This window comes from Balearica regulorum, chromosome 5 (assembly GCF_011004875.1).
Source record: "Balearica regulorum gibbericeps isolate bBalReg1 chromosome 5, bBalReg1.pri, whole genome shotgun sequence".
Classification (NCBI taxonomy): domain Eukaryota; kingdom Metazoa; phylum Chordata; class Aves; order Gruiformes; family Gruidae; genus Balearica; species Balearica regulorum.
Genome location: NC_046188.1, coordinates 26398848 through 26422870, shown reverse-complemented (window position 1 = coordinate 26422870; position 24023 = coordinate 26398848). Strand labels below are relative to the sequence as shown.

General features: G+C 54.6%; 2 protein-coding genes across 3 annotated transcripts in view; one reads left to right on the top strand and one right to left on the bottom strand.

The window, feature by feature from the left end:
* Positions 1 to 24023, top strand: part of FCF1 (FCF1 rRNA-processing protein) — a 290016-nt gene that overhangs the window by 169531 nt on the left and 96462 nt on the right. The gene's annotated exons all lie outside the window — the stretch shown is intronic.
* The window catches only part of LTBP2 (latent transforming growth factor beta binding protein 2), a 76417-nt gene that overhangs the window by 8017 nt on the left and 44377 nt on the right, over positions 1 to 24023 (bottom strand). Inside the window, exons 9-26 of one of the 2 annotated variants that reach the window (XM_075753900.1) lie at positions 20055 to 20129; positions 16491 to 16613; positions 15841 to 16005; positions 14772 to 15002; positions 14181 to 14203; positions 12722 to 12761; positions 12230 to 12325; positions 11076 to 11201; positions 10763 to 10891; positions 10196 to 10315; positions 9127 to 9246; positions 8795 to 8917; positions 5377 to 5502; positions 2831 to 2953; positions 2392 to 2517; positions 2173 to 2295; positions 1812 to 1943; positions 479 to 604 (exon numbers count right to left, since the gene is read on the bottom strand). In XM_075753900.1, coding sequence (XP_075610015.1) covers positions 479 to 604; positions 1812 to 1943; positions 2173 to 2295; positions 2392 to 2517; positions 2831 to 2953; positions 5377 to 5502; positions 8795 to 8917; positions 9127 to 9246; positions 10196 to 10315; positions 10763 to 10891; positions 11076 to 11201; positions 12230 to 12325; positions 12722 to 12761; positions 14181 to 14203; positions 14772 to 15002; positions 15841 to 16005; positions 16491 to 16613; positions 20055 to 20129 — 2127 coding nt within the window. The remainder of the gene's footprint in view (positions 1 to 478; positions 605 to 1811; positions 1944 to 2172; positions 2296 to 2391; positions 2518 to 2830; positions 2954 to 5376; positions 5503 to 8794; positions 8918 to 9126; positions 9247 to 10195; positions 10316 to 10762; positions 10892 to 11075; positions 11202 to 12229; positions 12326 to 12721; positions 12762 to 14180; positions 14204 to 14771; positions 15003 to 15840; positions 16006 to 16490; positions 16614 to 20054; positions 20130 to 24023) is intronic. The other variant, XM_075753902.1, reaches the window with a different exon arrangement.

Below are 24023 nucleotides of genomic sequence, written 5' to 3'. Positions count from 1 at the left end.
GGTCACTTATGGGATCCCACCAGGCTGCTCAGGGCTCTGTCTTGTTGGGTCTTTAAAACCTCCCAGGATGGTGACTGCACAGCCATCTTGGGCATCTGTTCCACTGCCTGACTGTCTTGATGACGAAAACGTTTTTCGTTATATTACATCCTGCCTGTTCTCTCCGGGTACCCATTAAAGTACCCCTCTAGCACCTTCAGTGTCTCCAGCCCCCCCAGCACCTCCTTTCCACCTGCACAGAGAAGGGCTCCATGTTCACTGGGAGCCGCTTGCTTTTTCATAGAGCCCTGCTCCTTTGCAGTCCCAAGGATCTCCTGTGCTTTTTGCCTCCATGAGCTGCCCTGTCCATGTCTGGGATTCTCCATGCGCAGATGCGGTCTTTATCCATGCCCCAGGAGCGTTCACAGTGGGGACACCAGCCTGGCATCTGCCAATGGCTCTCCCTCACAGACTGGCAGAGCAATCACAGGAGACTCACCCACACAGTAGTGCCCGGAGGGTGAGCTCTCATAGCCACGGTCGCAGAGGCAGCGGAAGGAGCCGTCCGAGTTCTCGCAGAAGCCGTGGCTCCCACACAGCGTCTCGTTGGCACACTCATCTATGTCTGCAGCAGAGCGGAGAGCAGGAATTGCCCCAGACCCCACCCTCCCAAAGGACCTCCCCCTGCCCAGGCTCTTCTGCTCTGACCCCAAGACCTGGAGATGGGGCAGTCATTCCCTTGATGTGAGGGACTTGGTCTGGCTGCTCTGCTCACTCCCTTGCTATAAGTGTGTGTGTGGTCTTAAGAGAAGCTTCCTGCAATGTCCAGAGCTGCAGAGAGGCCACATGGATAGAGTGACAGGAGCAGGGTAGGAATGGGAAATGGATGGGAAGTGTGGGAGGTGGCTGTCAGGGGCAACTGAAGGTAGTGCAGGTCCTTGCAGAGGCATAAAGGGACACAAAACCTACAGACTCACATCGGCAGGAGATACAAGGATGTAACTAACTGAAGTGTGTGTGGAAAGTGCAAACAGATCTAGGATGATACCCTCCTGCCCTGTTCTTCTTGGCCTGGTCCTTCTCCAACTGCTATAGTGCCAGGGAGTAATCTCTGTCTTGCCCCAGCCCGGTGGGGTCTGACAGTCACAACTGGGTCCTCTGCCTATGGAGGGCAGGTTTACAGTCCTGCTGGCTGCATCCTGCTCCACTGCACGGGGCAAATTTCCCTGCAGCAGGCAGAGCAGACACATGCCCACAGCCCACTGCTCCCAAGGCCAGGAGCAGATCCACATACTGAGTCTGAGTCCTGGCGCAGCCCAGAGCCCAGCGGCTGGCAGCAGCTCCTCCTTGCTGCAGCCTTCCCTGAGCTGGGGGGAGCCTCAAAAACTGCAGAAACCCCTTTGCTCTTTCCTTTTTGCTGGAGCCTGAACTCCAAACCCAGACTCCCCAGCCTAGTGCACAGTGGTACCAGCAGCCTTTCCCCTCACCCAGCCCTGCCAGGCAGGTGACTGGCACAGGCAGCAGCCCCAGCAAGCACAGCTTACTGGGGGCTGAGGTCCAGCTCCAAGCCTGGAATGGCTGTAACCTGCCCAGGACTCTCCCCAAGCGGAAAGCAGCACAATGCGGAGTCTGTTCCAGATGCCAGGAAGAGAGAAGTCTAGACACAAGCAGGCAGCTCAGCCAAGAAAACAAACTCTCAGCATTATCTGCCTCTCCACCAGCCACACGCTTCCTCCTCCTCTTCCTTCTCCCCCGTGCCCCCGGCAGAGATGTCCCACAGCCACCCTGTCACTGCCAGGAGGAGGGATAGGGACACCCCGGGTTGTACTCACCAATGCAGTCACCCAAGGGGGTCCAGTGGAAGCCAGGCTGGCAGCCCATGATACAACGGTAGGAGCCCAGGCTGTTCTGGCACCGCCATGTGCCGCAGATGGCATCCCCATATTCTTTACACTCATCTACGTCTGCAGGTAGGAGGGCAAGGGGATGAGGACAGTCAGATGGGGACCCTGCTTGCTCACTGCAGCACTTGGGCCAAGTTCAGTTGGCCAGAGGCCCTGAGCCATTGCTAATCCTCCTTACAAGTCACCAGCAACTTTAGGTGCTGGGAGCAGAACTGCCCTCCCCCCTGCACTGGTGGCATCCATCCCCCCAAATCCCAGAGTACTGATGTCCCTAACGATGAGCTCTCACCCACGCAGTCATCGGTCTCCTGGGAGTGTTTGAACCCATTTTCACACAGACACCTGTAGGAGCCTTCTGTGTTCAGGCACTGGCCTTGCGAGCAGCGGGACTTGTCTGCACATTCATCCACATCTGCAAAATCAGGCCAAAATCATCACCCTGGATCTCACAGCACAGGAGGGAGCAGAGGCAGGACCTGAGATTTGTCCCTGCCATCCTCCAGCTCACCTTGGCAGCTGACTCCCCCAGCTGCATTTGAGAAGCCAGGAGCACAAATGCAGAAGTATGATCCATGACTGTTGAGACACTCGCCATTGGGGCTGCAGATCTCGCTGTTTAGGCACTCATTCACATCTGCAGAGGGAGCAGAGTCAGGGCCGTGCACCCAGCCCTGGGGGACATCCTTCACCAAAGCCACATGGATTCCCTCTCCCCAGTCTCTTACAGGCAGCCCTTGCAGGGCTCCTGGCCCCTGGTTTTCTCGCCATGGAGACAGAGATCTTCCCTGTCCATGGTGATCCTGCATGTTGCTACAACCTTATGGATGTGCCATGCATGGTGGCATCACCTGCCTTGGCACTGACATCCTCCCTGCTGATAAAGAAGGGGGATCCATATGGAGGCTGTATGTCCTGGACCCAGAGGACTGCAGGGATGGGGTTCGTACCTTCGCACACAGTGCCGTTGATGAGCTCGAAACCAGCCTGGCAGTGGCACTTGTAGGAGCCTGGGGTGTTCCTGCACTCTCCCCCTAGGCACTGAACAGCAGAGTCCTCACACTCATCCATATCTGCCAAGCAGAAGGGCACAGCACAGAGTGAAGCCCCAGCTCTTGACACCACTGGAGAAGATCCCCACCCAGAGAAACCATCATGCAGCTGTTGGCCTGCTATGTGGGTTTGAGCTGCCCTCCCAGATCATCCCATCATGGTGAGATCAGGACAGAGACTCCCCTCCATCATAGGGACCAGGATAAACTGGATCCCAGCACCAAGGCAGCAGTGCCCAGTGACAGGACCAGAGGCAATGGGCACAAACTGAAACACAGAAGGTCCTGTCTGAACATCAGGAAACACGTTTACTGTGAGGGTTGCTGTGCACTGGCACAGGTTGCCCAGATAGTTTGTGGAGTTTCCTTCTTTGGAGATATTCAAAAGCCATGTGGACATGGTCCTGGGCAACCAGCGCTAGGTGGCCCTGCTTGAGCAGGAGGGTTGGACAAGATGATCTCCAGAGGTCCCTTCCAACCTCAGCCATTCAGTGATTCTGTGAGCACAGGGATACTGTTAACCCCAGTGTCCACCTCCAGCAGAGCTCTGCACTGGGTACCACAACCAAAAGAGGCCAGCGCAGAGCCACAGTTGCTGCTAAACCCTCTCTTCAGCCAACCACACAAGAGCAAATGTCAGGAGAGTAACCCAGCACAAACCACACTTTCTGCGGCTCTGCTTTCCTACCTGTCAGACTTGCCTACAATGTCTTTCTCCTGGCAAAGCTGGCCAGGGGCCTACATCAGCTCCAACCCGGCTGCAAAACTTCCCACAAACCCTCTCCCACCCAACTCCCCCCAGGCCTTGGGCAGAGCCTGCTGGCACTCTGAGAATTTTGCTAACAGCAGCGGAGAGAGGGGTACCTTCCCTCTAGCAGAGGGCTGCGAGATGCCAGCAGACTGCCGTTGCCTACAGGCCCATGAGGTAGGGGGAAGCATTGGAGGACGCTGCTAATCAGAAGGATGGGCTGGTGTGCAGGCAGCAGAAGACATGCTAGTGGAGAAGGTCCTGCTCTACTATTCTCCCCTGCCAGGAGCTAAAGCTGTGAGACTGGCAGCTCCTGAGGGCAGGGCAGGGACCTTCTCCAGCACTGAGCATACCACAGGCATAAACAAGCATCCCTCCCTACCACCTCAGGGCAGGATTCCCAGCTGTTCAGTCTCAAAGGGTTGCAAGTAGCAATATTCTTGAATCCTTCTGGAGACGAACTATAACCTAGTTTATTTATCACAAAACTATCACGAAACCCTTATCATTTTTCAAATATGAAACCCAGATCCACAGACAAGGCCACCAGCCAAGGCAGGGAAGAACGTGCCATTCTGCTGTCAAGTCAGCGTGACCCAAACAGTATCGAACCCTGATAAGGTGCCCTCGTGACACAGCTGGGGCAAAGTGGCTGAGAAGGGGCTCACGTGGAGTCTTGGGAAAGGGGGAGGGACGATGGAAGGGATCAAGCCATGGTTCTTCCACTGCACTCAAAAATCAGATGGAAAATAAGCTTATTTCACACTGGCTTTCTCAGACACCAAAACAGAGAATAGAGGGAGGAAAGTCTCCCTCTCCTTCCCCATTGGAGGTACCCATGCAGGGGGGTCTTCTGAGAATCACATCAAAGGCAAGATCTTCTGTTTGCCAGCTATGTGCAGAGCTGCAGCTGCAGAGCTCTGCAGTGCTCCAGAGAGAAATTTGCAGCACATGGACATTCTTTAAACAAATACCTTTGCCAGCTCTGCCCTCTCCTTTCCTTTACCCCGAACAGGGAATTTGCATCAAGCCATCTCAAGCCCAGCACGTCCCCTTGGGCAGCCACCAGGGAGGGATTTTCCCTGCCTGCGCTGGGGCAGTCGGGCTGTAAGGCTGGGACGGAGCATGCTCATGTCTCAGCAATGCAACCAGCACAGACTGATGCTGGTGTTAGCTCTCTGCCACACATACCCGGCACAGCAGAGCCCTTGAACTAAACTTTCGTTTTTAAACATGTCCAAGTTACTTTAGAGGCTGGGGAAAAATGATGAATCCTGGGTGCCCACTGTCCCTCCACTGGCTGTGGACCCAAGGTTTCTCCCTCTGTGGAGGACACGTGCTCCCAGGCACACAGTTCTGAACTGAACCACACACAACTCCTCTCTTCCCATGTTTCCAGGCCTCCTGTACTCCTCTGGCCTTTGTCAGCATCCTGCAGGTCATCATTAGTCCAGGACTCTCATCAATGAGTCCTTCACCCCCATCCCTTTCCTGCCTGAGGAAGATCATCTTCCTGCTGCTCTAGGTGACATCTGCTTGCAGCCTCCCACACTCTCTGCTGATCAGAGAGCTAAAGAGCTGGAGAAGGATCCCAAGGCTAAAGAAGTCCCCAGGCCCCACCAATAACTCAGCTATGGCAAGGTATCCTCCCTCCCTCCCTCCACCACCGGCTCCTCTGTCCCTGGGAAAGGGATACCTTCACATGTGCTGCCATCTCTGGAGACGGCGTAGCCAGCGTCACAAGCCATGCAGGAGTAGGAGCCCTCGGTGTTGAGGCAGAGTCCGGAGGGACAGGCAACCTGGGCCGTGCACTCATCAATGTCTGCATAAGCACATGAGGGAGAGCGGGATGAGTGGGAAGGATGCGGAGTAACCATGACCAGGGGCAGAACTCAGGCAGAGCCAAGCGCTCAGGAAGAGCCTAGGGAAACCTGGTCTACTGGGGATGATGGAGTCCATCTGTCAGAAAAGGGGAGGAGCATCTTCGGTCATAGGCTTGCCAAGCTGGTGAAGAGGGATTTAAACTAAAATTGCTGGGTGATGGGAACCTCAGTCCATCCCACTCCTACCAGTTTGATGCCAGTGCCAGCAAGACATGCCCAGAGCCGGGAGAAGGATCACAGGTCAGCAGGAGAACACCTGAAGTGCAGCACAAAGGAATTCCAGCCACTCCAGCCAGAAAGTCAGCTTCATCAGGGGCCCAACTTAAACGCCTCTATGCAAACACATGTAGCACGGGGAATAAACAAGAGGAGTTAGAGATGTGTGCATGCCTCCAAGGGCCATGATCTCATTGGCATCACGAAGACTGGTGGGATGGCTCCTATGACTGGAGTGTTGGCATGGAAGGATACAGGCTCTTTAGGAAGGACAGGCAGGGGAGATGAGGAGGGGGTGTCACCCTCTTTGTCAATGACTGGCTGGACTGCATGGAGCTCTCCCTGGGGATGGATGAGGAGCTGACAGGAGCTTATGGGTCAGGATTAAAGGGAGGGCAGGAACAGGAGACACTATAGCGGGGGTCTGCTACAGGCCACTTGCCCAGGAAGACCAAGCAGATGAGGCCCTCTATAGACAGATAGGAGCAGCCTCACACTCACAAGCCCTGGTCCTCATGGGGGACTTCAGTCTTCAACCACCACCCCAATATGTGTTGGAGGGACAACACAGCAAAGTGTAAGCAATCCAGGAGGTTCCTCGAATGCATTGATGATAACTTCCTTCTCCAAGTCATAGAGGAGCCAAGGAGAAGAGGTGCCATGCTGGACCTTGTTCTCACCAACAAGGAGGGGCTGGTAGAGGATGTAAAGCTCAAGGGCAGCCTTGGCTGCAGTGACCATGAAAGGGTAGAGTTCAAGATCCTCAGGGCAGCAAGGAGGGCACACAGCGAGCTCACTACTCTGGACTTCAGCAGAGCAGACTTTGGCCTCTTCAAGGGTCTGCTTGGTAGAGTATGATGGGACAAAGCCCTGGAGGGACGAGGGGCCCAAGAAAGCTGGTTAGCATTCAAGGGTCACCTCCTCTAAGCTCAGGAGTGATGAATCTCAACCAAGAGGAAGTCAGGCAAAAATGCCAGCAGGTCTGCATGGATGAACTAGTTGCTCCTGGGCAAACTCAAACACAAAAAGGAAGCCTACAGAGGCTGGAAGCAAGGGTAGATATTCTGGGAATACAGAGAAAATGTCTGAGCAGCCAGGGACCAGGTTAGGAAAGCCAAAGCCCTGATAGAATTAAATCTGGCTGGGGAGGTCAAAGGTAACAAGAAAAGCTTCTAGAGGCATGTCAGTGATAAAAGAAAGATTAGAGAAAATGTAGGTCCTCTCTGGAAGGAAACGGGAGACTTGGTTACCTGGGATATGGAGAAGACTGAGGTACTTAACGACTTTTTTGCCTCGGTCTTCACCAGCAAGTGCTCTAGCCACACCACTCAAGTCGCAGAAGGTAAAGGGAAGGACTGGGAGAATGAAGAACTGCCCACTGTAGGAGAAGATCAGGTTTGAGACCATATAAGGAACCTGAAGATGCACAAGTCCATGGGACCTGATGGGATGCATCCACAAGTCCTGAGGGAACTGGTGGATGAAGTTGCTAAGCCACTGTCCATCATATTTGAGAAGTCAATGACAGTCCAGTGAGGTTCCCACTGACTGGAAAAGGGGAAACATAACGCCCATTTTTAAAAACTAAAAAAAGGAAGACCCAGGGAACTACAGGCCAGTCAGTCTCACCTCTGTGCCCGGCAAGATCATGGAGCAGATTCTCCTAGAAACTATGCTCAGGTACATGGAAACTAAGGAGGTGATTGGTGACAGCCAACATGGCTTTACTAAGGGCAAACTGTGCCTGACAAATTTGGTGGCCTTCTACAATGAGGTTACAGCGTTGGTGGATAAGGGAAGAGCAACTGATGTCATCTACTGATGTCAGTGCACTTGTGCAAAGCATTTGACACTGTCCCACACAACATCCTTGTCTCTAAATTGGAGAGACATGGATTCGATGGATGGACCACTCGGTGGATAAGGAATTGGCTGGACGGTCACACTCAAAGAGTTGTGGTCAACGGCTCAATGTCCAAGTGGAGAACGGCGACGAGTGGAGTTCCTCGGAGGTCAGTACTGGGACCAGCACTGTTTAACATCTTTGTCGGCGACATGGACAATGGGATTGAGTGCACCCTCAGCAACTTGGCCAATGACACCAAGCTGTGTGTTGTGGTTGACATGCTGGAGGGAAGGGATGCCATCCAGAGGACTTTGACCAGCTTGAGAGGTGGGACCATGCAAACCTCATGAAGATCAACAAGGCCAAGTGCAAGGTCCTGCACATGGGTTGGCGTAATCCCAAGGACAACTACAGATTGGGCGGAGAATGGATTGAGAGCAGCCCTGAGGAGAAGGATTTGGGGGTGCTGGTAGAAGACGTCAACATGAGCCTGCAATGTTCACTTGCAGCCCAGAAAGCCAACCGTATTCTGGGCAGCATCAAAAGAAGTGTGACCAGCAGGTTGAGGGAGGTGATCCTGCCCCTCTACTCCACTCTTGTGAGACCCCACCTGCAGTACTGTGTCCAGCTCTGGGGTCCCCAGTAGAAGACAGACATGGGACTTGTTGGAGAGAGTCCAGAGGAGGGCCACGAAGATGATCAGAGGGCTGGAGCACCCCTCCTATGAAGACAGGCTGAGAGAGTTGGGGTTGTTCAGCCTGACAAAGAGAAGGCTCTGGGGAGACCTTATAGCAGCCTTCCAGTACCTGAAGAGGGCCTACAAGAAAGCTGGAGACGCATTGTTTACAAGGGTATGTAGTGATAGGGCAAGGGTTAATGGCCTTAAGCTGAAGGAGGGTAGGTTTAGAGTAGATATTAGGAAGACGCTCTTCACTGTGAGGGTGGTGAGGCACTAGAACAGGTTGCCCAGAGCATCTGTGGACACCTCATCCCTGGAAGTGTTCAAGGCCAGGTTGGATGGGGCTTTGGGCAACCTGGTCTGGTGGAGGGTGTTGGAACTAGATGATCTTTGAGGTCCCTTCCAACCCAAACCGTTCTATGATTTTTATGAAACCTCTGGACTGGGTACATAACACTTCAGAGTGTCTGGACCCACGGCTCCCCAGTACCTTGGCAGCTCTTCCCGTCAGATGCCACCTTGTAGCCCCGGTAGCAGGAACAGTGGAAGGAGCCGTCCAGGTTGACACACCGTCCGTGAGCACAAGTCCCCTCCACAAGGCACTCATCCACATCTGCGTGACACAGCAGAGGGCAACATGGCATGGGAGGGTGCTCAGGGCCATCCCTGCCACCCAAGCCATGAGGGCACTGTGCTCTGGCCATGCAGGCTGGCTGCCCATGGGAGAAGGGTGCTGCCTGTGCTCCTGCTCCTTTTGAGGCTTGCAGGGAACGCTGCCATGGGGGGGGAGGGTGCTGCCCAGAGACAGCCTGAGCTCCTCACCAATACATCTCCCGTTCCTGGGCTGGTAGCCATCCCCACAGCTGACACACTTGTAGGATCCCAGCGTATTGACACACTTCCCGCTGTGGCAAGGGCTGGGATCCACGCACTCGTTGACATCTGCCAAGAAACACACTTCTTTCAGACTCCCAAAGGCGAACAGTGCAGCCTCTCCAGGATGTCCCCTCCAGCTGCATCCTAGGAGTCCCTCTCTGGGGGACAGCAATGCCCATGAAGAGGTGAGACGAGTTTGCCAGGGCTTAGGCAACACTTCTTATAGTCCCACTTATCACTCAAGACCCTATACCCATACCTGAGGGCTGACATAATCCAGCAGTGAAACTCACTGCTGCAGGATGCTGCCAAGGCCAGGAATGTGCATGGGCAGAGAAAGGGATCAGAGAACATCTGTGCAGGGTTGTTTCATCAAGGGCTTTCATAACTAGGAAAGGATGCAGCCTCCAGCTCAGGAAGTCCTTAAAGCAAGTGCTTTCTGGAGGCCATGCTGGGGGACCAGCATTCTGTGCATTCCCTGTTTCCTGTACTGCCTCCTAAAATAGTCTCCCACTCTGTTGGAGATGAGCTACTGAGAAAGGGGGATCTTTGATCAGGCACATCATATGTTCATAAGCTCTGTTCACACAGCTCTGAAGGTCCCAGCCCGAGCCATGTGAGTGGGATGCTGTGGGGACAGGTGGCCCGAGTCTCTGCAGCCTGCTCTCTCTGCAGTCCACTTGCCAGCACGAGGGTCTGCTCAGAGTCCAGGTGCCTTGAAAATGGATGGGCATCTCCTCACAGAATGGGAAGCTGGCATGGGCTCATTGTGGGGGATCCCCCTGGAAAGGTGGGAGAGGATCTTGGGAGAACTCCCTTCTCTGCCCAGAAAAGCCTGACCCTCCTGCCAGCAGAGGTGAGGACAGGCAGCCCTCAGGGAGGGCACAGGGCAGACAAATATGGCGGGTCCTTCCTCCCTTCCAGGAGGAGACAGAGAATGGTGAGGGAAGAAGGTGTTCAGCCCTGCACAGGGTGGGTTGGAGGGGGCAGGGGAACAGGAAGCAGCAAGCTTTACCTTCGCACTGTCCTCTGGGGCCCATGGCAAAGCCCTCCTTGCACTCGCAGTGGTAGGAGCCGGGGGTGTTGATGCATCGCTGTCCTCTGCAGGTAGAGGGCTGCTCACATTCATCTCGATCTGGCAACAGACAGGGAGACGGTCCTGAAGTCTTCTCCCTCGGGTGTGGGGAAGGTTGGGTGCAGGAGAGGAGCTGCTCCACCTGCAGCAGGTTCTGCCCAGGGGGCCCATGCTGGGCTGGGATGCTCCTCCATCCTCCATCTGTCCTAGCACCCCCCCTTGCCATGAAGCAGCGATCAGGGCTGGCATTAGAGGCTCCTGCCCAGATCATCATGGGCAAGGTCCCATCCCTGAGCGAGAAGGAGAGGGTGATCCCCGTGGATCAGGCTGTCCATGGGCAGGCCTGCAGGGAGGGAGGGTGTACAGGTGTGCATGTGGGTGTGCAGGTGTGTGTGCACTGTGTGCATTAGTGCATGTGTGTGCGTACATGCATGAGAGACTGTGAGGGCAGGAGACTGGGGAGACCCTGGGGAAGTGGCAGCCCTGTCCCAGGCGGACACCACTTACCCTCACAGCTCTGCTTGCCCTCTGAGACAGCCAGGGTGAACCCAGAGTAGCAGAGGCACAAATAGGAGCCCACGCTGTTGATGCAACGACCTTTTCCAGCACAAGGATCTTTCAGGCACTCATCTTCATCTGCGCTCAGGCAAGGAAGGAAGACAGGCAGTCACCACCCACAGCTGCCTGCCAGCCCCCTGCCAGCCCCGTGGTGCAGCAGGTAGGCAGGGGCTCAGCAGAGCTGCCAGAAAACCTTCCCCCAGGAGCCTGAAGGATCGAATGGTCCATCGAGGCATGGCAGGCAGAGGAGGTGCCAACCTACCGATGCAGTGGAGGCGGCTGGGGTCCAACGTGTAGCCGGGGTGGCACAAGCAGCTGTATCCCTCTGGGGTGAGCACGCATGTGCCGGCTCCACAGGAGAGGGGTGAAAAGGCACAGCTGCTGACCCCTGGGAAGAAAGAACACGGGGCTGGGGACAGCACCAAGAGGGTGCACGGAGTCTAGTGTCTGCCTTGTGTGCCCAGGACCACACTGGGGAGGCTGCTTTTTCCCTTGGAGAGCGATGCTGAGCCTGCTCCTCTACATCTTCAGGCAGCCTGCACCCATAGGGCTGCAGGGAGGACATGGCAGATCCCACCACCTCCTGTGGCCTGAGCCCAGCTGGGATGCCCCAGTCCCCTGCACTGCTCACTTGTGTCCCAGCCCCACAAAAGGGTGATGAGGATGCCTGCCAGCCCCATGCCTTGGAGGAGGGCTGGCAGCAGAGCCTGGCACCTGTGAAGGGGCTCCTTTTGGGGTGGTACGGGCGGCAGTGGGGGGGCAGCAGGACACCACACACCCTTTGGCACTGAGCCGGCTGGGGGGGGCCAGCCCTACCCCAAACAAAAGGCTATTGAGGAAGATGCATTCCTCAGCAAGGTGCCTCCAACAGGCCTGCTCCCCAAGGTGCTCCAGCCCCCGGCGGAGGGCAGGGGGCCACGCTCCCAGACACTTAAGCAACCCTGGAACAACAGCGCCCTTGTTTCCGGCACAGTAAACAAGCCGCCCCGGGAGCCACATGCCTCCCCTTGTGCTCCCACTTCCCGATGAGTCAGCTCGCGCCGCAGGGGGAACAGGGCCAACGCCACTGTAGCGGGCGCGTGATCCCCCTCGCCCGGCAGCCACTGCTGTGCTGGGCAAGAGAGCTGCAAGCGGGGAAGGGCCCAGAAAGCCAAACACTTTGCTCCCTGTACAGGATCGCTCTCGTGTGTCTCCACGGCCAGATGGCTTTCCCCGGCTAGCAGCAGCAGGGACCAGGCTGGGATAACACCTCAGGGTGGTAGGGCAGGGATTTTTCTTTGGGAAGTCAAGGGGGGCATGTGGGAAGACAAGCAGGCTGGGGAAGAGAGAGAGCCCCTGGGCAGATCTTAGGGCATAATTTCCCCATAATGCCAAGCAGAGAGAGGAGGGAAATCCCAGAGAATGGTGGACACATACCCGAGCCCTGCGCTGGCATCTGTGTTGGAGCAGCAGCATCCCAGGTGGTGGTGGGGCCAGGCTGGGGAGGACCACGCCAGGACTCCTCTTCCTCTGCTGAGGAAGAAGAGCGGTGAGGTCCAGCCCCCGATCTCAGGCAGAGGTGTCCACCCAAGGTTTACCCATGCTGTGTAAACAGTCCCAAGAGAGCACATGGGAAGGGGCTGCAGGGTGGCTGCAGCAACCTCATCATCTTGTTATTTAACACAGCCTCCTCCACCTCACTGGAGATCTACCACCTCCCCGCATCCCTACAGCCCCACATCAGTCACCCCAGTGTGGCAGGGGTCCCCTGTACCACCCTGCAAACAGCCCAGCCAGGACCCCATCCTGCCCAGTGCCGGGGGCTGCCGTGCCGAGGGAGCAGCTCCCAGACTTCCTGCTCTCCTCCCTCCTTGCAGCTCCGTCCTCTTCCCCACGACCACTCTGCTCTCCTGTCAGCTGGGCACTCACCTCTGTGTGTGGCGGGCTCTGCGGTGGCATCAGCAGCGCCCTGAGGGACAAAAACATAGGATTGCCTCTATCCGTGTAGTTGGGATGCAGCACCTCTGAGGCATTTTCCCACCCACCTCCTGGCTCCTTTTGCTCCCCAAGATGTCCCAAGACACTCCAAGCTGGCAGGGCCACTCTGTCTTGAGCACATCAACCTGAGCAAAACACAGTCCTGGCCATGCCTGAGGGGCTGCCCACAGAGGGGCCATGCCAACACACTGTGCAGGTGAGAACCAGGGCACTCCTACCGGGCAGGCATCTCTGTAAGGTGGCCAGGAAGGGCATACAGGCACGGTAAATACTGCCACTGTCACCGACAGCTCTGGAGGGCTGAGGACAGCAACTGCTTTGATCTGCCTCAAGAGTGCCACTTGGTGTAGGGTTCTTGGTGCTAGACGCTCTTTCTCAACATCCCCTCCTGGCAAACCTATGGCTGCTAAAGGAGATGTTGGAGCACAACCTGGGTCTCTGCTCCAAGGATCTTTCTACAATGGATGGAGGAACAGGCAGCTGAGCAATGTGAGTCCCAGACTAGCTCTGCTTCAAAGTTGGAAGCTTTGGTTCCAATTTCTGCCCTGTCTTGAGATTTCTCACGTGTCCTTGGGCAAGTCACTTCATGTCTATGAAGCAGTGATGATGGCAGTGCTGTCCCCTCTCTCACAGGGGCTGCAAGTCGTTCAGAGGTCTGCTATAGCAAGGAGGCACAGAGATGCTCAGGAGAGATGGCCCAACCTCTACTGACAGCAGGGATCAAGAAACACACATTTTTCAAGTGAGACTCATAATAAAGAAACCCAGCCCTGGGAGAGCCTGGCAGAGAACCAGTCCCCAGGCTGCTCTCATCAGAGAGGGTGAATTCACACAGCCAGCGTGGGAGATCCCCACCTCAACTGCTCTAGTGGAGTTTCTGCTGCACCCACACCAGCACAGGAAGACCTGCCTGCGAGCTGGGCTTGAACACAACACTGGGCTCTGTGAGAGGAGCACTCCCCAGGCTGACTGCAGCAGTTCCCCTGCTGCCCACCAGCCCTACAGCCAGACCAGGCTGACAGCAGAGAGCGAGTGCCCACACCTCAGCGAGCTCCGGCCTCAGCCTGGGCTGCCGCCCCAGGCCCAGCAAACACCAGCTGGAGTCAACGCTGACCATGAACTAGTGCAGCAGAGCCCTCAGCTCCTGCTGGTTTGAGCTAATGGCCTCTTAGCAAGGGCTGAATGGGCACATGGCACAGTGTTTTCAGCCACAGGGTGACAGGGTCTGCAGTTTGTATGCTGTTCCCTCTGGCAGCAGCTACTTGCTCTCTTTACCGCTCTCTCTGGCCACACTTCACACCTCCCTGTCACCTATTTGTATGACATGCCCCTTCCTGCCCATTAAGTTACCATGGATGCACCCAGATGTAGCAAGACAAACCTTACTCACCCGTGCAGCAGGAGAAACTTCACCTGGGAAGTCAAACAGTGCATGGTGAGTAGAGACAAGGCAGGCAGGCATCCTCCTCAAACCCTGGCTGCCCTAACTTCACCCCCGTCTAAGACACTGCCACTGAGTCCTTTACACTCCTCTGCAAGACCTTGTTCCAAAGCCAACACACCCGACTTCTCTCCTGGCACTGTGCAGACCCCAGGAGCTTCCGCTCCAGCAGGTGCTGGCACAAGCAGTTGGTCACACTTCCCTCCAGCTGGGCTGGACAAAAGCCCAAGGACTGCAGTGCCAGGGCTGCCATGCAGATCTGAGGTCCCAGTGGAGGCAGCCTGGCCAGCCAGCACCAACTGTGAAGATGCAGTCACAGGAGCCTGAAACACTCAACCTCCTCTCCAAAGGCTTGAAGACGCAGTGTCTCATGCCCTAGGAATACTAGTAGGGCTGAAGAACACCTTGCATATTCATACAGATGAAGAAAGCCCTTATCAGCTAGAATTCCATCCAAGGGGGCATGGCAGGACCTGGGAATTCGCCCACCCTTGCTAGGGGCCCAGATAGAGCAGCTTTAAGCAGTAGACCCCACACTACCCTCTCCTGCCGAGGTGCCAGGGTGGGGGAATGCCTCCAGGACGCTCCCACGCAGGCTGTCCTGCAGTTGCTGTCTCCTTGTTGCCCAGTCCAATGTCCAGTTGCTGCTCTCCCCTTGCTTTTCCAAGCTGAGGGGCAACTCTTCTGCCTCTGCCTTCCTCATCGACAGGCGGATATCAGAGCTGGAGTAGGTGTAGCCATGTCCTGCTGGGCAAATCTCCTTGAAGGCTTCTGCAAGGGAAAATGAAATCAAAGCTTTAGAAGGCAGAGGTTGGAAGGAAGAGGCTGGTGCAGGGATCACCTGGCTTACTGCACCCAGACATGATGGTGGGACAAGTGGAAGAAAGGTGTGAAGATGGACAGGCATGTATGTGAATGCAGCTACCAGTTTCTCCCATCCTATCATTTTCTGGAGATTTCTAAGGGTTAGACCCTTATAGAAATACATCTGGGATGCAGTGGGTAGATGCTTCAAGCAGAAGGAATCTGCTCAAAGGGCAGGGTGGGTTTCTAACAGGCACTGGCTGGTACTCCCAGACACCAAAAACTAAATTCCTCCCCTGGGTCAGTACTGCTAGGAAGGGATCATGCCAACAGGAAGGTCTAAGCTGAGCAAGGGAACAGATGAAAGTGAAATCCTGGTACCTCATCACTAAGCACTTTGCACATCACTCAGGATGCTCTGCACAAACCACCTGAAGATTTTTCTCAGCCCTGAGGATTTCGGTGCTTTCCCCTCCACTCTACCCCATTCTGAGACATGCCAAACTCATCCTCACCTGGATTTCATCCCAGCAGAAGATGTATGAGAGACAAAAGGGCTGTCGAGCAAAGCCAGGCACAGACATGGCTGTGTTCTCCCTCTGGTACAGAGTGGTTTCCCATCAAGGATTTCTCTATCTTCCCAATATTATCCAGGTCTGCTTCCTGGACTGCTGCACCCATCTCACAGGCCAGCACTTGCACCGCTCAGCTCTGGGTCCTGCAGCCATCTGCATGGCAGCAAGTTCAGGCAAGCCCAAACCCCAGTCTAACCAGAGCGGGCAAAGTGAAAGCAGGCACGTCTCACCTGAGCCGGGCACGGGGCACTCCTCGCAGTTCTTCCCCCAGCCCTTGCCGACGCGGCTGCAGCAGCAGATCTGCTGGGTGATGCGGTGGGAGAGGGGGAAGGAGCACACGCCTCCGGCTGCTGAGCGGTAACAGAGCCCCTGCTCCATTGACACCGCTTTGTCCGCTGAAACACAATGGCAGGGTCAGTGATGGAGATCAAGCTCTACGGTCTCCATTGAGAGAAGGGGGACACTCGGTCTCTCCCCCTTGGGTCTTTCTCTGCCCGTGCCTCCCAGCCTGTCCCAAGGGCTGCCGCATCCTCTCCCCAGAACACCCCCTGGCCTCCAGCCATTGGGCCATATCCCCAGCAGTGCCAGGCCCAAGCAAATCCAGCTCCTGTGGGAGCTCTCTCAAACCAGGAGACTGTGTCCTCTACTGCCACACTGCAGGCACATCCCCTCCAGGCTCTGCTAGGGCCATGAGATGCCCATGGAGAAGAAATAACACATGAAGGGGGCCCGAGGCATGGGGACCCATCCTGCAGATAAGTGCAGGACAGCGTAACTCAACTGCACTTGCAAGAGATGCAAAGCATGCTACAGCCTCCACTCAGCTGCAGGATCCTGCTCAGGCCTCTTCCCAAACTGAGGGGTTTGCTGGAGCACTTACAGATGCAATGGCTACGGGATGGGTCCAGCATGGTGCCAGGCTTGCAGGTGCAGCGGAAGCTGCCACGGGTGTTCACACACTCAGCATCTTTGCACAGGCCCTGCATCAAGCACTCATTGATATCTGTGGACAGGAGAGAGCCTGGTGAGATGTGAGGAAGCTGAGGCTGAACTGAATCCCCTACCCAGTGCTTCCCATTCAGGTGCCATGGACCAAGGGAGTCTCGGCCAGGCTGGTGTCCAAGGCAGCGTCTGCACCAAGCAGCATGGTGCAGACCCCCGCAGCAACAGTAGTCCCACATCTGCGGCACAGAATTCACTCACTGCAGCTGCAGGACTGGCTCACGAATGACTGCTCTGCTCTGCTCCGCGGTCCTTGTGGAAAACAGATGTGGCCCCTACAGTGAGCCACCCTGGCAGGGTCACTCTTGGTCACATCACGGTTGCTGTTTGCAAGCCTGGACTGGTGAGTCCTGTCTTTTCACCCGATCTCTGGACCTGCTCATATGGAGCTGTCATTCATGGAGGATTCTTGCTGAGAAACTCGGTGCCAGCACGCAGGCAGAGCAGTGACTGATCCCCTCTGGAGGCAGAGGGATGGTGGGCCAGGCTGTGGCTCACGGCTCTGTAGTGTCTTCTAGGAACAGGCTGAGCAAGCGGGAAGTTGCCAAGCTCAAGCCCTGCCTCAAGCCCTGCCTCTGCCCCTGACCCAGCACACAGCAGACACAGTCTTTGGGAAGGGAGCTGGGCTTATCCCAGGGAAACACCACCAGGTTCACCCATTTGGCCTGCAGTAAAGCTACTGGAAGAGCCTGACTGAGAGCAGCTAGACTCAGGAACAGCTTTCCCAGCACTACCTTATTCCTCAGAGCTGAAGCGTCACTGCTTGGTGGAAATGGGGATGTCACACAGCCAGCTATGACAGCTGGAGTTCAGACTTAATGACCTGAGAGGTTTTCCTCAGTCCTGTGCTCTTAAACTTCCTCATTCACCCCACCGGCTGCCCCATACATGGTTGGGACATACAGGGGCCATCAAGACCAGGCCATGATGTTCAGTCAATATGTGCAGCAGGTCATGGAGGAGTAGGATTTGGCTGTGTAATGCAATGGCTTCTTGCTCCGTACTAAGCACAGGACAGAGTTCATGAGAACAACCAGTGGTCAGACCCCAAATGTGCTGGGAACCCCACTCAGAGAAGAGGCTTGGGCTCTCCGGAGGAGCCTCGGGCCTCATCCTTGTCACTCCCCAGCATGGTTGGAGCACCGTGTCATTCCGACACACCAACTGGATGAAGTGTTTGGCCTCCACATAAGCAAAGGGATTGAAGGGATTAGAGTAATGAGAGCACAAAATAAACAAGCACCAAGGGCTGGGCTTTATGAGCTTAATTTAAAACAGGGCCACATCCCAGTCTCAGTCCAACCCCCTCTATTCCACTGGCAGCAGAGGACCCACCCGCAGTGGAAATCCCCGCAGGGAACAGAAGCAGGCAGGCGCACTTGGGGCCACACACTCCTACCCCCTGCAGCATGCCAGGGACGGGGCTAGCCCACAAGAAGAGCCCTCAGGGACCACAAACTGAGATCCGTATGCTGTCTCAGCTGCTTCTTCCCACCCCATGCAAGCCTGCCGATGCTCCTCTGAAACAGCTGCACTGAGTCAGGCAGCCTGTGGTGGAAAGGTGCAGGCTGGTTTACCCTGGTGCTTGGTGAGCAGAAAGGACGTCACTCAGCAACAGACACTAAGTATATATGGACACCAAGGATATATGAACACCAAGTATATTCGGACACCAAGGTGCCAGTGTGTGTCCTGTGCAGTGACTGCTGTGCGTGAACACCTCCCTACCACAGAGCCTCCAAGACAATCTCTGCCTCATGTCTAGCAACTGCATTATCCCTTCCAGTGCCATCCTTCCTGCTAGTCCCAGCAGCACCAGGAGGTTCCCTGGCTGGCTCTGCCAAGCACTCTGAGACTCGTTGCAGCCTTGTTTCTGCTCAATGGGATGCAGGAAGGAAACGAAAGGAGATCTTGCAGAGATGAACCATTTGTTCCTCTGCTGGAAGGCACCAGAGACAAACCTTTCTGTCCATACAGAACAAAGTGGGCTTCTGCCAGGGCCCTCCTCCAGTCACTCATCTGTGCTTTGATGGCAGCAAGCAAAGCCAGAACTCAGCTCCTTCCCAGCTCAGCTCCTCTCCTACAGCCAATGGCCTCAGGAACCATCAGCCCTCGTCCAGCCTCTTGGCTCCCCTCCTGCCTGGGCCGGCAAGAGAAGGCCCCATGTAGCCTCTCCTACAGTCTATCAGCCAAATTGCTCACTCTGGACCCTGAAGTAAGGTGCTGGGCTTTCTGACACACGTCCTGCTGCAACAGCAGAGATAGGAAAAGCACCTTGAGGCAGCTGAATGTCTGCAGAACAGTACTTTTCCAGGCCAGCTTATGAAGATGCACTCAAAAGCACAAATCTCTGGTTCATGCTTTTTCCTCTGCAAAAACATCTTCCTAGCCACCTCCACATTGCCATCTCCCTCTGCTCCTCTGAGCCTGTCCCTTCTCCAGAGAGGACGCAAATCCAGAGCAGGTGCTGCAGGTCTCTGCTCACTGACATGAGTCCCTCCAGCTGCTCTGCTCCTCTGACTCCCATTCCATGTCTCTGGGTAGCTCCTCATACCCGTAGCGCTGTCTGTGGCCACATAAGGGATGAGATCTGAGCACCAAGGAGAATAGAAGCCATTGCATTGTTGAAAGTTCTCCCCCAGGACAACGTGGGGAGGTTGAATCATTAATTAAGTAAGCATGATGGAAAGTCCCAGCTAAAAGAGATGACTCATTGAATTGCCAGCTCTGGGCTTGCATGGCCGGGGCCCAGGCTCCCTGCTGCATCTTCGAGATGACACCTCTCAGCTTATCATGAATCACAAGAAGGGAACCATAAAATTCCACTTCAGTCAGAGCACGGAAAAAACACAAGCACTGTGGGTCCAAAAGATGACAAATAAACATGAACCGGAGAGAAAAGAAGAGAGATGGCGCCTTCTTCATATGGAGCTGAGGGACTGCGGGAGTGAGAAACGGGTAGACCCCAGCAGCATGGGGCAGGCAGGGCAGCCTGGCAGCACAGACAAGTGACATGCTCAGAACAGAAGGAATTGCTTTTATGGCAATCCCCTACTTGTAAATTAACAACTGAACAAGCTGACAACCTTGCCAAATGTTTTCAGGCAACAGAATTTCTGTTGCTTCAGACTACAGGAGAAGTGTTTTACACTCACTCTTAGCAGAGCAGCAACATAGATCCTTACTGGGTCAGTAGGACTTAACAGGTGAGTTTTCTTGTGCTGGCCCAACTATGCGCTGACTACACTTGTCAGCTGAGCCACGTAGTCCAGTGTTACCTGTTCTTCTTTCATCCTTGATGAAAGAACAGAGATTTTTATAAGTCACGTTCTTTGCAGATCTATATCAGGGAGTTACATAATTGTATTTTACTTATGTAGATAACTACAACTCTGACAGTGGATGTGGGAAGGAGAGAGAGATATGGAAGCAGCATCCTTACCTTGGCAGTGGCTCCGATTCAGCCTTTTGTATCCCTGAGGACATTCCACCTGCCCATTCTCAATCACAGGGTGCGCTGGGAAGAAAGCAAACGGTGTGGGATGTTGGCAGTAGAGCCAGACACCAGCATCCTACCTTCTCTCTGCCCTCCTTGCAGAAGGGGAAGGGTCCCTGTGTCTGCCTTGGATGGGCCTCTGATGGTTCCCAGGGCAGAGGGAAAGGTGGGAGCAGCCACATTTCCCAAGCAGTGTCTTCTGCTGCTTGGCAGGTGCCAACCTGGTGACCCAGAGGTGCTTCACTGTGTCATCTCAGCTCCTCCCAGGCCAGCTTGGATAGCCAGGTGGCACATTACAAGGGGGATCAGAGTCAAAGGAATGACAGCGATCCTTGACAAGATGCTGAAATAACAGCCTAGGGCCTGTTTAGTACATTTGCCCCCTTTTTTACTGCATGTGATTTCATGCCCCGATCACTCTCATCAAAGAAAATTTCAAATTGCTGCTTAAAATAGTTTTGTGGGTTTCAAAAGAGCCTATAACCCACACAATTAAATATCTCCAAATATTTTAAAGGCAAGTAAAATGTGGCCCATAAATTCCAAGGAGGTCAAATTTAGGCACCATATTTTGGAGCAAGGGAAAGGGAATCCAGGGGGTGACAGACTGGGAAATGAGTAAGCACGGGGTGGGGTAGGAAGAAGGGTGCTTTGCCTAAGGATGGGATTTTCCCGGGGTGGGGTTTCTTTTTAATTTTCTGGACCGTACGCTTGGAAACAAGTGCGTGTAACAGCTAAGACACTGTCCAGCCGTATTCCCACCACTCGAATTCCTCCCGCCTGGCATCAGTAGCTCACACCCTGGTGTCATACATGGAAAGCCCTCCATGGTGGCAACAGCCGTATCGAGGATCTGGCAGATTTCTAATGCATTGCAGCTTTCGAGAACCAGAGACAAATTGAGACCATCCTTGTGGCAGGAGATGGTCGGAAAGAGCCTGCAAAGGTTAAGAACACAAACAACGCACTGGGGGCAGAGAACAGGCGTGTCCACAACTTTTTGCCTTGGACACTTTGATCCTATAGTGCAGTTTAAAGCCATTCTAGGACGCTTCTTGAAAGGCAAATGTTAAGGACCAGCCTCCTAGGATAAAGGTGCTTGGGAAATAAAAGACAGGAGAACAAGTCATTCACCAACCTGTACCTGGAAAGAGAATAGAAAGCCTGGTTTCCCTAGGTACATTAAATGAAGCTACAAGGTTTTCCGGGTGCAGAGAGATCCTCAAAGGCTGGATGAATGATTAAGACAAAAAAAAATCTATTCACTCCCTTCAACAGTTCAGTCATGAACTGTAAACAGGAGGTGCTTACAAATAACCAGATGTTAGGGGTGAGGGTGTTGCTGGTGATACTGGGAATTGCTGGGTACATTTCCAACCTTCTGGGAAAAGAAAAACAACCCCTGGCTCACAGGCCCCAGGCTCAGCGCTCCGGTGGGATTCCAGGTCCTCCCACACCGCAGCCTGTGGGCTCAGGGCTGCCGACAGGCATTAAGTGTGCTTGGAAGCATCTGAAAGCCTCAGCATGATGTGATAACAGATGCTCAAATGAAGCAGCATCGTTATGTGCGAGCCCTCCGACGGGGAGCCAAGCATGCTGGAGATCAAAAAAGCGATGACACGTGTCAGAGCCCCGCTCCCTCTCTGAAAAGCCTTTGCGGAGAAACAGATCCTGCAGCATCCCTCTGCCAGATGCTGCTGGGGAGAGGGCAAGGCAGAAAATACCAGCGATGGGGGGTAAGCGTGCAGGTCTCATGCCACCTCAGCACTCATACGACTCCAGTCTGCAGAAACCTGCAGCTCGTTACTGCAGCAAATCACTTGTGAGGCTGTGGACAAATGTCTCAATTTTGCAAAGAAACCCACGTTCCCTGGAAAGAATAACTGTAATGTAATGTGAGCAGATCTCTCTGTACCAAGGGGAACCAAGACAGTTTCTGAAGTACTGGATGGAGCCTGCTCTCTTTCTGCCAGGACCTGGCCGCAAGGGAAGACAGCGTGTGGCTGCAGGAGGATGTAAGCTATTAACTTGCAGCTTTGTACTTGGTTACTCAAGTAGAGGACCATTTCCTTCTACAAGCTCTGATGTTGCCGAACTGCAGCAGAGATGGCCAAAACCTCCTGAAAACCAGCCTAGGACACCCGAGCTTCCTGCAAAGGGGATCGGCATCCACCCCTCTCCCACGCACCTGGTAGAACTGGGAGACTGGCTTTGGAGGCTATTGCTCTGGAACCCAGCAAAGGGAAAAAGCCAATGTGATGATCAGTGAGGGCACAAATCTGTCAGCATCCATAGCCAGAGGGGTCTTGGCCTCCTGTGTCTGTCTGTCTACACTCTCTCCAGGAAGGGGTTCTCTCAGAGCCTGAGGCTGGGGATGGAGCAGCCGAGCTGCATCTGTCAGGCAGAGGGATTTCAGGCTTGCTGAGGGCAGGGAGCTCTGGCCCCTGACACAAGGGTGCAATTTCAGAGCCTCACCTCCTGGGCACTTCAGCTCCACGAGCGCTGTACCGAAGCGATGTGCTTACCAGGTACCTGCACACCAGGACTCCCCCTCGGATTTCATCATCATCATCCCACTGCCCTGTGCTGCTTTCTGCAAGGTCTGCAGGCACCAGGCATCCCTGGCAGGGCCGGGCTTGCACAAAGGAGTGTATGTGCAATAAGTTCACAGACCCAGAAAGGAGGTGAGTGCGAAGCAGCCACAGCCCAGGACTCCCACCAGCACTTTTGTCCCCAGCTAGAACAATGCTTGAGCAGAGCACAATAAGATGAGAAATGAATGCACAGAAATCGGACAGAGGGATTTTGCAGCCTAGGAGGATGATCTTTAAGCAGCTAGGCCATTTTTCCATCATTTCCCAGGAGAAGAGGCTGTACCCAAGGGCCCTGGCTCCCCAAACACTGTCTGAAGATGGGATGAAGAAGCTCAGGCTGATGGTGAAGTGGAAAGAAACCGCTTCTAGTGGTGGTAGCCACTAGGGCCTGAGCAAGGCAAGGTTTGTAGGCTGAGATAATACATTGCTTTAGGCCAGCCAATGTCACACTGTTAAAAGGGAAAGAGGCAAGCCTGCAGTCAGATGAGAAGTGAGGGAATGCTTGGCTGCTGAAAGCTAGACCATTTCTTTCAACTCTTTCCATTTATCATACAAAAGGCATTATCTCTCTGAGAAACCTTGCCTTGCTGAACTCCTTTGCCATTGTCAGGACTCACAGACGTTTCTGGAGACCCTGGATCAACTCCACAGAAGAACCCCCACCCCAGCTGGACCCTGGACATCTCCCCAGGCCCACAGTGGGCACAGAGCAGTCAGGAGGGTGGCTGTGGTGTCTCTGCTTGCCCTGGGTTTTCCAGCACGTGGGAGATGAAGAGAGCCAGAGTGCAAGGTCTTGTGGCATCTGGAGTGGTGGGGGTGGTAGACCCAGTCAAACCTCAGCCTAGTTTAGTGTAAGCAGAGAAGATCAGCCTTCACTGCAGAGAGGACCTCAGCTGCTGAACTCAGTGGCAGAAGAGCAGAGCAGCTCAGACCTCACAGCAGCCTCCAGAGAGAAAACATATTGGAGATGCCAGACCAAGAAGTAGTCAGGGCTGTGGCTGTGGGGATGAGCTGAGTTCCCAGGCAGAAGGGACAAGAGGGAAAGGACCCAAATCCTTCAGTCCAGAACTGTCATGACTGCCCTCCTCTCCTCCGGGTGGTCTGTGGGAGGCAGCTGCAGCAAGACTTTCTCCAGTGCCCCAACAAAGGCTGCAGTAGCAGGGGTGGGGAGGGCATGCACCAGTGCTGATGTGCGATATGAAACTAAGCCCTCTGCTCTACTCGTGGTCAATAAAGATCTTCAAGGTGAAAAAGATGCTTGAAGGAAAAAAAGACCGGTAATTGCTGTTGGCCTTTGGGGTCATTTCAACAGAGAACCTCA